The sequence below is a fragment of the Thunnus thynnus genome, chromosome 5, assembly GCF_963924715.1.
Source record: "Thunnus thynnus chromosome 5, fThuThy2.1, whole genome shotgun sequence".
Taxonomy (NCBI): domain Eukaryota; kingdom Metazoa; phylum Chordata; class Actinopteri; order Scombriformes; family Scombridae; genus Thunnus; species Thunnus thynnus.
Window position 1 is genome coordinate 23,913,204 of NC_089521.1, and position 13,813 is coordinate 23,927,016.

Here is a 13,813-nt window from a genome sequence, read left to right on the forward strand (position 1 = left end):
TTTTCCTACACAAGCTACAGTGTCTGCAGTGAGGCGCTTTATTGACGAATTGACCTTGCCTCTGCAGCGGCTCAACACAAAGAATAGTGTGCGTTTTTGTACTCATGTGTAAAGTACTCTCTGATACAGCATCTGCATCCACGTAAGAAAATCTACACTTGATCTCTTTTAGTGACAATTAGGTTGAAAATATTATCACCAATTGAAAAAGACAGGTGCAACTACATCATTAATAATGAAACAATTAATTAGCATTATTTATTGTTTAGCATTATGTAGCATATGTATAATTCAAGTGTATTGGTAAAGCAGAAGGTAGAATATGTATAAACATTCAAATTAATACCAATACTACTACACATATGTTGTTTCTTTCTTTTTTCTTTCTTGTTTATTTTTTTTACATACCCTGACTACATGGCCAAAAGTATGTGGGAGTATGCAAAAATTGAACATTTCATTGAGAAAACAATCTCCTTGAAAAAAGATAATCTGTTGCTGTAACAGCTACATCTATGCTTCTGGAAAAGGCTGTCTGTAAGATTTTGGAACCTGGCTGCAGGGATTTCAACACATTCAGCCACAAGAGCATTAGTGAAGTCAGGCACTGACGTTGGATGATAAGGCCTGGCTGGCAGTCAGTGCTCCAGTTCATCCCTAAAAGTTTTGGATGGAGTGGATGGATGGAGGTCTGGGCTCTGTGCAGGCCAGTCAAACCATGTTGAAACAGGAAAGACTATTACCCAAACTGTGGCCACAAAACTGGACGCAAACTTTTGTTTAAATCATTGTACACACAAACTGTATCATGTATAATTAAGATTCACCTCAACGGAACAGCTCAACATTTTGGGAAATACTTTATTATTTGCTAAGTTATATGACAAGATTAATACTGTTGTCATGACTGTATGGTACATATGCAGTTAGCTTAGCTTAGCACAAAGGCTGAAACTACTAACTTGGCTTTTTTCAAAAGGCCTGGTGTCTTGTTGTCACTATGAAGTTGCCAGGCAACCAGCGGATACTCCAGGAGGTCTGCTCCCAGCTAGAAAATACCCCCCTCACACAACCCCTCCTAATACCAATCTTTATGCTAAGCTAAGAAAGACTGTCATCTGTCTTAACTTCCTCTACAATCCAACCTTCACAAGTAATCAAATAATTTAATATGCATTTTGGTGTCTGCAGGTGACAGATATGATGCTTCAGGATCAGCACTACCCAGCTTGGGGCAAAGCTGCCAGAAGATTCTGGAAACAAGGCAACAACAGGATTGTTCTCTTCTGGTATGTTGTCTTCTCACCCTAAGATGAACTGTCTGTGAAGCCATGTGAATCTTTTTTTTTTTTTTTTTGCATGGACATGATAAGATTTCAGACCAATTTCTCTGCCTACCAGCTAGCTAAACGCATTATACATTCCCCTGTAGATGTGTGTGTGTGCTTGTATGTGTGTGTATGCATATATGTGTGTTATGTGGTCTCTCCAGCCCATCGCAGGGTTACACGCAGTCAATAGCCGTGTTAATCTTCCCTCATTCAGTGTCAGCACCTTTAATTAGAAGAACAGGGTGAAAATCAATGGACACAGCAAGGTCGCGGGGCAAACCATAGTCCTGCCTTTTACTTCTCGTACCACAAGCTGCGACCCCTAAATAACTGCTAAACAAATGCTGCAACCCATGTCTGATATGCCCATTACGAGACAGCCGAGTAGAACGGTTCCTTGTTTAGATGTATTACAACACCAGTGCACAGTCCCAGCAGTGTTCATTCACCAAAGTGGCTCAGTGCTGTCAGTCAAATACGACATGCAAACGCCTCTCTAGTGGTTCATTTTAGGGTCAGAGTGAGACGTGAAGGACATTTGGTGCAGAGGATACGGTTGAAACAGTTTGACATCTGCTTGATATGTACACAGTGAGTTCGAGACATAGACATTTCAAACTTCAAAGACAGTCTGGCCACAGCTTTTAACATTTCCATTGGCAGGGAGCGTCATGGTAGCTGAATGATTACAGAGCATGCCACATAACTGCAAAATCCCTGGTTTGACTCCGCCTAGGGACCTTTGTTGCATGTCATACGCCTCTCTTTCTCTCTCCCTAGTTTCCTGTCTACTTCTCTACTACCAGCTGTCGATTAAAGGCGAAAATGCCCAAAGACATATCCTCAAAAAAAAAAAAAATCCTTTCGCAGAATTGATTCACCTGCAATTAGAATGCAAGCAGACAAATGCTTCTGTGACTTTTTCTGCAGCCTCTCATTTTATTGATGGATGCCCTGACTCGCACTGTCACAATCAATGTCGGATTTGACGAGCTATTGTTTGAAATTCAGCCGTTGAAATATGATTGATAAATGTGTCAGTAGATATATCCTGTCAATACGCGCTGAAGGGTCGTGGCAAATTGTAAACGACGGTGCCAAAAGTCGGCCATGCAGAGGAAAAGAAAAACCACTGTGGAATAATAAAAACCCTCAAAATGTATCTCCCTAACTGCTGAAATGGGATATGAGCTGGCACTCACTATCTGCAGTGCAGCCAGCCAATGTGTGGTGTGAGAATGCACACAACAGCACAGTAATCACTGGGTGACATTGAGACAAAATACACAGTGGAGAATAATACTAGCCTTTGTCATTGTTCCTCTCTTCAGATTGCTGAGAAATTTTCCAGTAAACAGTGAATGTAGAATTACAGCAATATGACATAAACAAAATTCAGACGGTGTGAAGGAACACAGAAAAAAAACACAGCAATCACTGCATGCAGGTAAATGAAATATTTTGGCTCATGTTAAATATGGAAATATATGGAAATATGTATGCAGGAGGGTTTTGAATTGCATTGTCTCTGCATCCACGAACAGACAGTTGTCCTCTACGCACATTTATCTTCCTGGAAGCTCTATCTGTTGCCATTTTTCAAATCCAGGTAAAATGATTGTTCAATACATTATTGAGTCTATGAAAAGTGAGAAACTTAATAGCGCTTGATTTATCTTTTCTTGCATTTGACGTGGGTGAGCTGTTTGTGTTACGAGATATACAATATTAACCATGCACCTCATCTAGTTTGAAATTCTGAAATGTATTAAAATGTTTTTTCAAGGTCTGGTATTTTTCATCTCTTTCTTCTTCCTCCTCTCCTTTTTCCTCTCCTCTCCTCTCCTCTCCTCTCCTGCAGGACAGTGCTCATCTCTCTGACGTCAGTAGTGGTTCTGGTCATCAGCACTGACTGGATCAGCTGGGACAACCTGAACCGAGGTTTCCTGCCCAGCGATGAGGTCTCCAGAGCCTTCCTGGCCTCCTTCATCTTGGTCTTCGACCTTCTCATTGTCATGCAGGTAGACCGCTCCCCTGTGGCCAATTAAAAAAAGAGGGAGCTGGGACGTCTCTTGGCTTACTCCTCTACCCATCTTGCCAGTTCCCCCTTTCCTCCCCTCCCTCCCTATTCATCAATGGGGCACTGCGGCACAGAGCAGTGAGAGGGGTGTTTGATCACTCTTAGTTGGCATAGACACAAATGCAAGCATGCACACATCTACACCCTGTGTGTGTGTGTGTGTGTATATATATATATATATATATATATATATAATATATATATATGTTTACTCGTTGTTTACTCCTACACATGTCCTATCCTTCAGTCCTTCCATCCCTCTTTCCCAGACCTCAGCCATGATCTCACCCTTTCCTCTCTTCTCCCCTGTGAGCCTAGTTTATTTTCTTTAATGATGACTCACAAGATTGGAGTTTTTCTCACTTTTTCTACCCCCCCCCCCCCCCCCCCCCTTCCTTTTTCCCACCCAATGTCCTCCCTCCCACAGGAGAGTGTGCATCAATAAACCCAGTGTCAGTGGCTCATGAATATGCAAATGTGTTTGTCTGGGCAAAAAAAAAAACCAACAAAAAAACTGTGTATTGAGAAAGAAAGAGAAGGAGAAGGTGGGTTTTCTTTTTGTTTTTTTTTTTGTTTTTTTTTGTTTTTTTGTTTTTTGCCACCAGTCCAGGAGCCAGAACCGCAAGCCAGTCATGTATGTGGTTTGACTGTGAGCCTAATTCAACACGGCTCCTCCAAATGCTTAATGAACATATTTCACTGGGCCTCGTTGCTGGATGTTAGAGGACACGTTACAAGGCTAATATTTGGTATCTTTTAAAAGTACATTTCTACTCTGTTGATTATGCTAATTACTAGGAGACTATGATTGCATGGGAGAATATCTTCTAGTGTTATAAATACACCACACCACAGAAACCTGGCAAGGACACCATTATAATTCCCATGGTAATACGTATTAGAACAACTGCACCACTAAAAGTGATTTCTAGAGTTATTTATTGAAACAGTTCATTATTTTAAGGAGGGCTTTGGGCTGCTCTGGCCAGTAATTACTTCAGAGTGTGGTGTTTTTCTCATTCATTTACCCAATTATTGTGATTATGCAGATATATAGAAAGAGCTCAGCATACAGTTTGCAAGCATCTCCTTACACGGATGCTGGCGTCTTGCTGAGGCCAGCTTTTCCAGCTTCCTAACCGTATCACCTCCCAATTACATCCGCAGACCTATTGTGACATGAACGTGCATGCTCCCTATTTTGACATCTCCGTTTGACTCCCCAAGCCGGTCTGGACCCTCGACTCCCTCTCCCTTTAACTTTGGGGTATATCATTCCCCATTCGCCCCATGGATTTGACAGGCCCTTCTCATTTTCTGCGCAGTGTACAGCAAGCACATTTACTACAGTTATTTACGAGAGGAGTTAGCTTGTGCCGTTACAGGGCCCTTGCACTGGCAGCAGTCACTACGCTCCACCAGAGTTAGTCAATAAAAATTCATCCGCCACGGCCCTCCCAACAGCTTAATTCACCTCCATCTTGGAGAACAGGGTGCCATAATTAATCTCTCACCTCCATGAGAAAAGATGAGTGTTGTTGTTCTCAAACTAATTAATGCCCCGATTAATGACCTGTCTGCATTTGCCTCCAAGCCGGATTTTACTTTTTTACCTTTTTTTATATAGTTTTGTGTGTAATTGTGCTGTTTCTCTGCATTTTCCCTGCTGAATGTCAAATTTCTATGTCCTTAGTATCTGCATATACACATTTACACATGTGGATGATATGTGGATGTACCCTGCCAGTTTACTCTTCCTATATTTGGCGTAGAGAGTCATTATTTTGTGGGAGGGAGGTGCATGGCTTAAATGCCATGCCTGTTAGTGCTATAGCAACAGTTACTGCAGCTATGAAGGAGGAGTAGAGGACTTAATTAATATCTAGGGGGACATCACCAAGCTGTTATACTGTTCATAGATATTGGCATGGGAGATCATGATCACATGAGGATAGTGATTTCAAACATGTGGTGGTAATTTCATGCAGCAAGACACTCTGTGCAAATAACAGGAACCGAGGGGAAACATAGCTAATCTGAAAACACTGATATTGTGTGTGTCTTGGTTGTTTCCAGTAACAGAGATTACAAAAGCTAATTTCCAAGATGATTAAGCCAGCTCAGTGGAACAAAACTGTTTTTAAACATTTTAATTTTCATCTCTCCATCAGTCTCTGTGTGGGTGATTCTCATTAGTTGCATCTGTTTACCATTTTTTTTTATTATGCACTTGTTTTTAAATACGGAAAGTGATTAATTACATTTGCTTTAGTTACTAGACCTGGTTAGATTCTGATGGCATTGCTCCATTTTGAGTCCATAAAATGTTTCATGTTATGTTCATGTATATATTATTTAGAGCAAAACAACGCTGTTCTTGCATTTAAGTTCATTAAAAGACATTGTCTTCTTTATTGAAAGATTCAACTCCAGCACCAGATGTTATAAAGAGACTTCTTATAAATATGTGGCTTATCTGACCTATTGCATTAATTGCAGGGAACATAACACAAACAAGTTTACATTTGTTGAGACAATTTGAAACAATAAACAAAAACAATCAACAAATTCTTCAAAACTGAGAGCTATTTTTATTACACTCTGAATCATTTTTTTGTAATCATTTTTGCCATTTATTAATGTATTTCTTTCATTTATGTTCCTAATTGAGAGTTTTGACTGCTTTTTGCTGGAAGCCACTCACCACAAAATATAACAACATACTTTCAAAAAGAGCTAAGTGACACCAGGGCACAGGCAGCTTCTAAATGTCAGTTTAGGGTGCCTGTTGATGTGTTTTGACGTGTTGAAATCCCAGTGCACATTAGTACAATCCACCAGCCTGTAAACACACAACGTAGTCTAGCTACAGCGACTGGCATGTTTGACCTCCTGTCAGTCTCCACAGAGACTTCATATAAGCTAATATGAGAAAGTTCAGCCAAGTGTTCAACATCCAATAAAGCACAAAACATGGTTGACATTTGACACGTCGATGTGTTTATTAAAATGTGTTGAATTTTCTTCAGCTAAGGCTATAGTATCACTGTTACACTAACTTTATATGATTATGTGTGTGTGTGTGCTTTTAAGGACTGGGAATTCCCTCACTTCATGGGGGACCTGGATATGAATCTACCAGGAATGTCGACCACGCATGTGAAGGTCAAGCTTCCTGTCTGCAAGCGTATCTTTAAAGAGGAGTACCACATTCATATCACAGGTACAGGCAGATATGGGCACAGCTGCTGCATACAAACTACATACAAACCACAGGGTCATTTCATTGTTTCATAAAGGGTACCTCAAGCTTTCTCAAGCAGTTATTAACAGAGTACACTAAACACCCACAGTCATAAACTGATTAAGTAGCAGAAAGAAATCAAAATGTCCACGAGGGAGACATAACTTTGGCCTATTTCTGAATTGTATATTGAATACCAAACGTGCTGCGGCTGCTCTAGTTTTCATTTTCCCTGCATGTGGGGAAGAGTTTGATGGTTTAACCACGGCGACCATTTATAATACATGTGTAGCTGATGTGGCACTCAGGTACCTCCACTGCTGGAATTGTGCTTCCCGTTCCTTATGTTTTTCCTCACTGTACGAGACACATTTCTCATCGTCCTTCACGTCTCTGTGTCTTAATGTTCTCAGAGAGCGAGTGTATTTCCTATTTAAAACCGTCCTCACGGTTTCCCCATTTTGTTCCACCGCATGCACACAGTGACTCGCAACCATCAAGAGAAGGCAAAACCAATGTTCCTGTGCTAAATGTTAAGCTGTTCAAACGCTCAGTGATTCGCGAAAGGTTGTTAACCCTAATGCATTGCATATCCATTAAGCATTATGGAAATGTCTCTGGCACGACGTGACTGGTTTAACTAAAAGCTTATTAACAGCATATCTCGGGGAGAGGAAGTGAGCGATGTCACATATAACCAGGGAGACATCTGCCTGCTATCAGTCAACCTGGGGAGATGGCTGTCTCATGGTAATGTAGTGATCTTGTTAGAAGATACTGTAGCGGAAGTAGTACCTGCAAATGGATCTGTATGTCTCAATGCATGAGCTATATGCAAAGGGAGAATTCCTGATAAATGAATGTGACAGCATAGCCGTCTGTCTGACTCGGCCCTCTAAATCTTGTTTGGAGTAGGCTTGCATTGTGCATCAATCAGCTTGTCTGTTAAATTGTCTGTACAGTACATGCATGTTTATTCCTTGCTTATCTGTCAAAGACAGCCTAGTTTGAAATCTAATAGAAGTCACATGTCTCCTTATAGGAAAGTGGTTCAACTACGGTATCATCTTCCTTGTGCTGATTTTGGACCTCAACATGTGGAAGAACCAGATCTTCTACAAGCCCTATGAATACGGTCAGTATGTTGGTCCTGGTGAGAAAATCTACACAGTGGAGGAGCCAGACACACTCAGGAACTTTAACCACAGCACGCTCACCTACGAGTGGCGCTCCACCAACATCGATCCCAGCACCAACTCGACCTACGTGGAGCAGGACATGTTCCTCCACAGCCGCTACATCGGAGCCAGCCTGGATGTCAAGTGCCTGGCCTTCATTCCGAGCCTGGCGGCGTTTGTCCTCTTCGGGTTCTTCATCTGGTTGTTCGGGCGATTTCAGGATAGCGAGACCTTCACGGAAAATCAAGACAAGACCTATGAGCGGATAAAGAGAAAGTCGCCGTCGGAGTACAGCAAGGAGATGGGCGTGACACCGGAGGAGATGCACGTGACCATGAGTGATAGTCTGAAACGATCGGGAATGCCCATGCTACTTTCGGTAGATGGGCCACACTTTGGAGCGACACCCTCTACTAACTCTACTATTTCCACGGAAACCCAAGAGACACATCCGAGCATTGTGATTGACAATGCAGCGCAGGAGGAACCAGCAGTCTCTTTTGATGTCCACAAACTATCTCCGTGACCTTATAAACTTTGAACTATACAACTGCAGACAGGATGGATATGAGAGCCTTGGAGGGCTCAAGATGTAGTTTGTGACGATCTTGAATTGTTGCTTTTAATCTATAAGATCAGGCAGTAACACAAGAAGGATGTTTAACACAGGTAACCATGGGATTTGAGAGAAGGACAAACTGATGGTGCAAGATTTACAAGCTAATCCTGATGGCTACTGCAGTTGTATTGCTTAGAATATGTATTTTTCTAAAACAGTCTTTTTAAAAGCCTCTAAAATGGCAGCAATTCTGATAACAAGCAGATCTTTTAAAACTGAATGCAAACTTTTAATTGACATGGTGCTCGCTTGGATTTTGCATTTTCATAATTCAATTTTGTCAACTATTTTGGTGCCTATATCAGAGGAGTATTTCTACAGTCATGATAGCGCAGTCAGGTGGATTTTAATGTATCACACAGCTACAGTAGTGCCTTGATATTTCATATGTTGAGATACAGACAGAAATCTGACAGTCTATACAACTATAGGCAACAAAATGGAAGATGTCCTAGTTATGGTCTGCTATATTAATGTCTTATATATGCTTTCATATCATATGGACAGCTGTTACCTCGTTTGACTTCACCATTTTAATTTATTCTCTTGCAGCATCTCGCTTACTCAATTTCAAATGTATCACTCTTGTTTAAATGACATGATTGTGAACATCAATGTACACTGATGACCTATTCATATCCCCTCACTTAATATTAGGTGGAGAGCTAATAAATGCAATCAGCAGAGATCAAATAGCAAACCAGCAAGCAACCTCATGATTGCTTATGTGGCTGCTGCATCTGGACTGAATACCAACTGAGTCAGAAAGGTGGTTTTGCCCTCGGCATAAACATACCATTGAAGTGCAAGGGAGGCTTCTGCTCCAAAGCTCAGGGCTTCTTTATGTCTAGATAAACCTTACAAGTTTTAGAGGCAGTTTTTCAGTCATGGTAAATGCATGGAAAATTGTTTTATTTATTTGAAACATGATCCTACTGTACAAAATCCCAGATTTCAAACTGAAAACTGCAGCATTAATCTTTACATTGGCTTTGACAGTGTTCGCTGCACACACTTGGCATATTTTCTTGTGCTACACAGGTTATTTTAAAGATGTATAATTTGGGTTTTTGTTCCAAAAAAAGTGTGCCTTTTTAGTTGTTTTCTGTAAGGTGCAAATACTAACTAAATCATTACTATATTACTAAATGTATTTTTAAATTTCAGTTTGTCACATTTCAACTCAGATCTAAAGGATCACTTTGCATAGTTTTGTGACCAAAAATACCAAATAATACTATAAATAAAAGAATACAAATAATAAAATAATAAAATAATACTTTGAACAAATGCCATTGCATAAGAAAATATACTATTTAAAGTGGATATATTAATCATAGACAGAGTGCAATGTTATCTTTCTGTTTCATTATAATATACTGTAATGTACTAGAATAACCTGGAATATTATTTCTCTAAAAAGAGGGGAAAATGTCAAATAACCGCATCCTCAGCTGCAGCCCATTCCTGACAACATTTTTTAAACTAAAGATCCAGTGGTCACCAAACATTACAGGAATATTGAGTCTGGAATGTGCCACTGGGTTAATTATAGACTTTTACAGTGTTTAAATTATGATAAATTCGAATCAATTAATTTGACACATTTCAAAAAGCCATTTTAAATTAATTACATTTACACTTAAAGTAGGGCGCTTATGAACTCAAACTATCACAGAATTTGCCAATTAATCATTTTATTTCCCTATTCTGTCTTTCAATTATGGATTAATAATTGAATTTCAAAATGTAATACAAAATTCATTTTAAAAAAAAGGTTTTTAAATTTTGACATTTTTATGTTCCATTTACTTATGTGTCTGCCTATCATATTCCATCTCACGATATATTTGTCTGCTGGTTAAACATTTAAAATTTCCATTTCACAATTGCTTTAATTTAAAGACGTCTCTTAAATTTTAATATGTGTAAACAATGTGTCACCTAAAAGTTAAATCCAGAGTCCAATCAGCAGAGCTCTGTCTGAAGGAGATAAATGAATTGTGAGTTGGAATAAATCAGGCAGACACATTGGTACATAGAATAACAAAACATACACTTTCAAAAGCATTTTTATTAGTAATTTTGCAATTCCATTTAAATTGTCACTGTTAACAGCATAATAGCATTAATAATTGGCACATTTAATAATATACTTTATTTGATTGTTAGTTTATCAATACACCATTTAAACATACATTTTATTAAGCAATTTATACATATTAAATTTATCATTTACATTTAATTGATTATAATGAAACACTGTAAAACTATATAATTATTTTGGTGGCACACACTAGACTCTATACATGATTCCTTGTGTGTGCATGTTAGTGTGCATGTATGTGTGTGTGTGTGTGTGGCTGTGTGTGTGTGTGTGTGTGTGTGTGTGGCTGTGTGTGTCCAATTGTGTCTGTAAAGGATGTTTTATACTTAATAGTGCATGTTTGTGTGTGAGTGTGAGTGTGTGCGTGTGTGTGTGTGTGTGTGTATGTGTGCACTGGAAGCTTGTGAAGTGCGTAGGTGTTTGCTACTACACTTGTTTTTAACAAAGGCCATTCTGTGAAGAGGTCAATTTATTTAGCATAATTGGTTTGCAGCTCTTGGTTCTGTAATTATCCTTTTATACATTACTGCTCTATGAAGACATTAGATATTAGTGTTTCACCAAAGGGCAGAACCTCTTTAGTCTTGAAGAGGTTCTGATATATTTCTAATGTATTGTGCTTAGGTTAAAAGTGAGGGATTCCTGTATGTTGTTGATACTGTTTTTCATTTTGTTTTGTTGCAAAACTGACACTTTGCATAAATTCCTGCGTGTTTGTGCATTTTTAAATTGGAGGAAAACTCCTTTCAGTGTTTGCTCAGTGTACTGTATGTCTGTTGAACCTTGTATTACCAATAAATTAATACATGTTTTGTATTCTATTTTGTTTTGACAACTTTGTGAGACCCAATAATATCAGAATATTTTTGAACAAGGTTGCTGATCTCATTATGTAATTCCCAGTGAGAAAACTTCTAGTTTACATTTTTATGCTTTGAGGATAGTTGCCAAGCAACAGCACAGGTCAAGCTTCTTGCAGCTGCTGACCCAATTAATATGGGCGATATGAGGAATAATGATACTATCTTCACAAGGACACTTGAATATGTAGCCTGCATACACATGACATCCGGCTCAGATTAGTACAACTCCTGCTAGGGGCCTGTCACTGTTTGATTTATGCCAGCGGGAAACAATTTGAATTTGTTATGTGCTTTCTTCCCTGGCAGGATTTGTTTACAGGACATGTATACGTGTAAATGAGTTAGAGATTAGATCCAAAATGTCTGAGGAAGGAAAACTAGACTGATCGCTGACAGAATTAACGCAATGATTCCCAATCTGGGGTCGGGACCCCTCCAAGGGGTCATAAGATATATCTGAAGGGATGTAAGATGATTTATACGACAAAATATAGAGAAATTATAGGAAAAACATTCTCTGCCACAGAAAATGATTTAATTTCTAATCTTTTTCTAATCTTTTGGTCTGTGTCAGTTGGTCCACCACTTTGGTCCTGACTGAAATATCTCAGTAACCATCAATAAATGGATTGCCATGACATTTTGTACAGACGTTTATGGTCCTAGAGGATAAATTGCTTCTGACTTTGGTGATCCTCAGACTTTTCCTCAAGTGCCACAATGAGGTTGACATTTTTGTCTCAACAACTAGATGAATTGCTATCACATTTGGTACATACAGTATATCCATGATAGATATAGATGATGCTGAATCCTAAGGACTGTGATGATCATCTGACTTTTCCTCTAGCGCCACCTTGAGATTTATATTTGGGGATTTGAGATAAACAATATTTGGATTGCAATGAAATTTGGTTCAGACATTCATGTCTGCCTCAGGATGAATAGTAATAACTTTGGTAATCCTCTGACTTTTCATCTTGTGCAATTTTTAGGTCAAAATGATTCTTTGTCCAATAGGCTACTTAGGTTTATATCATTCCCATCAGCTTCAGCTGTACTTTGTATTTTAGTCAGATGTAAGCATGGTCCTCCAAAATCAATGCTAAAATAAACTAGAGATGGTGATGGTGATGGTAAAGATGGTGAACATGGTAAACATTATACCTGCTAAACATCAACATGTTAGCATTGTCATTGCGTGCACGTTAGCATGCTGATAGTAGTATTTATCTCAGCTTCACAGAGCTGCTAGCATGGCTGTAGACTTGTAGTCTTGTTTTTTTGTGGAAAAACAGGAGTTTCAGTTCAGTCAGTCAGAACCAGTTCATATGACATGTCCGACCACAACAGAAATCAAAAGTATTTACAGTTGTTCTGAATGGACACACTCGAAGGTGGTTTGAAAAGCTGGATGTCATGGAGATGGTGTAGACGTGATATCACTTAAATGCAGGGACAACATTGCATATTTTTAGACAGTTTCTCCTGGAAGGCATTTATAATGTTACATGCAGCTGTTTACATTAAAAGTGACTGAAATGGTTATGTGAGGATGTAAAAAGAGAGCTACTGCAACAATTTAAAGGTGCAGTGTGTAGAATTTAGCGGCACCTAGCGTAACGGACTTTGCAGAAATATAATATTCATAAGTATGTTTTAATTAGTGTTTAATCACCTGAAAATAAGAATTGTTGTGTTTTCATTACTTTAGAATGAACCCGTTATATCTACATGGGGAGCAGGTCCACTTCCATGGAGCCCACCATGTTGCACTGCCATGTTTCTACAGCAGTTCTCAAACTTTTTTTCGTCAAGGACCCCTAAACTGACTCAAATTAGACCACGGACCCCCCCTTTTGATATGATATTGTCCCAGGGTCCCCCATCTGATAAGATTTTTGCTTTTAGATGTTTTATTACAGCACCATGTTTCTATAGTAGCCCAGAATGGACAAACCAAACACTGGCTCCAGAGAGGGCCTTTTCTTTCTTTTGCAAGTTCTGCAGCCACTGTAGGTTCACCCACACATTTGGTGGGTGTATTCAGTTGGTTGCAATCAACCTCACCACTAGATGCCACTAAATCCTACACACTGTCCTTTAAAACCCTGACAACTTTCTCACCTCTGCACAGCTGGACAGTTGCTATGTAAATGTCACATTGTCGGTTACAGACAGTTACAGAAACGGTCCTACATAGCCCACCCTAATCTGACACTGGAAAGGTGCAAGGAGAGGGGGTCTCTGAAGCTATTCAACCATCCAACAAGCACCTCTGACAGCATATACCAGCCCCTTAATAGTCAATCAATCAGTCAACAATCTGAGATTTGAGGAGAAAATAATTTTTTGGTGTAACTGCTTATACCTTATAGCCATATGCAACTT

At 39.3% G+C, this 13,813-nt stretch overlaps 1 protein-coding gene across 2 annotated transcripts in view; it reads left to right on the forward strand.

Moving 5' to 3' along the window:
* Positions 1-11,380, forward strand: part of tmem117 (transmembrane protein 117) — a 48,580-nt gene extending 37,200 nt beyond the window's left edge. For both annotated transcript variants that reach the window (XM_067590290.1, XM_067590291.1), the window contains exons 5-8: positions 1,192-1,289; positions 3,193-3,352; positions 6,505-6,634; positions 7,698-11,380. In XM_067590290.1, the coding sequence (XP_067446391.1) occupies positions 1,192-1,289; positions 3,193-3,352; positions 6,505-6,634; positions 7,698-8,359 (1,050 nt within the window). In that variant the 3' untranslated portion in view covers positions 8,360-11,380. The remainder of the gene's footprint in view (positions 1-1,191; positions 1,290-3,192; positions 3,353-6,504; positions 6,635-7,697) is intronic.
* Positions 11,381-13,813: the final 2,433 nt, after the last annotated feature.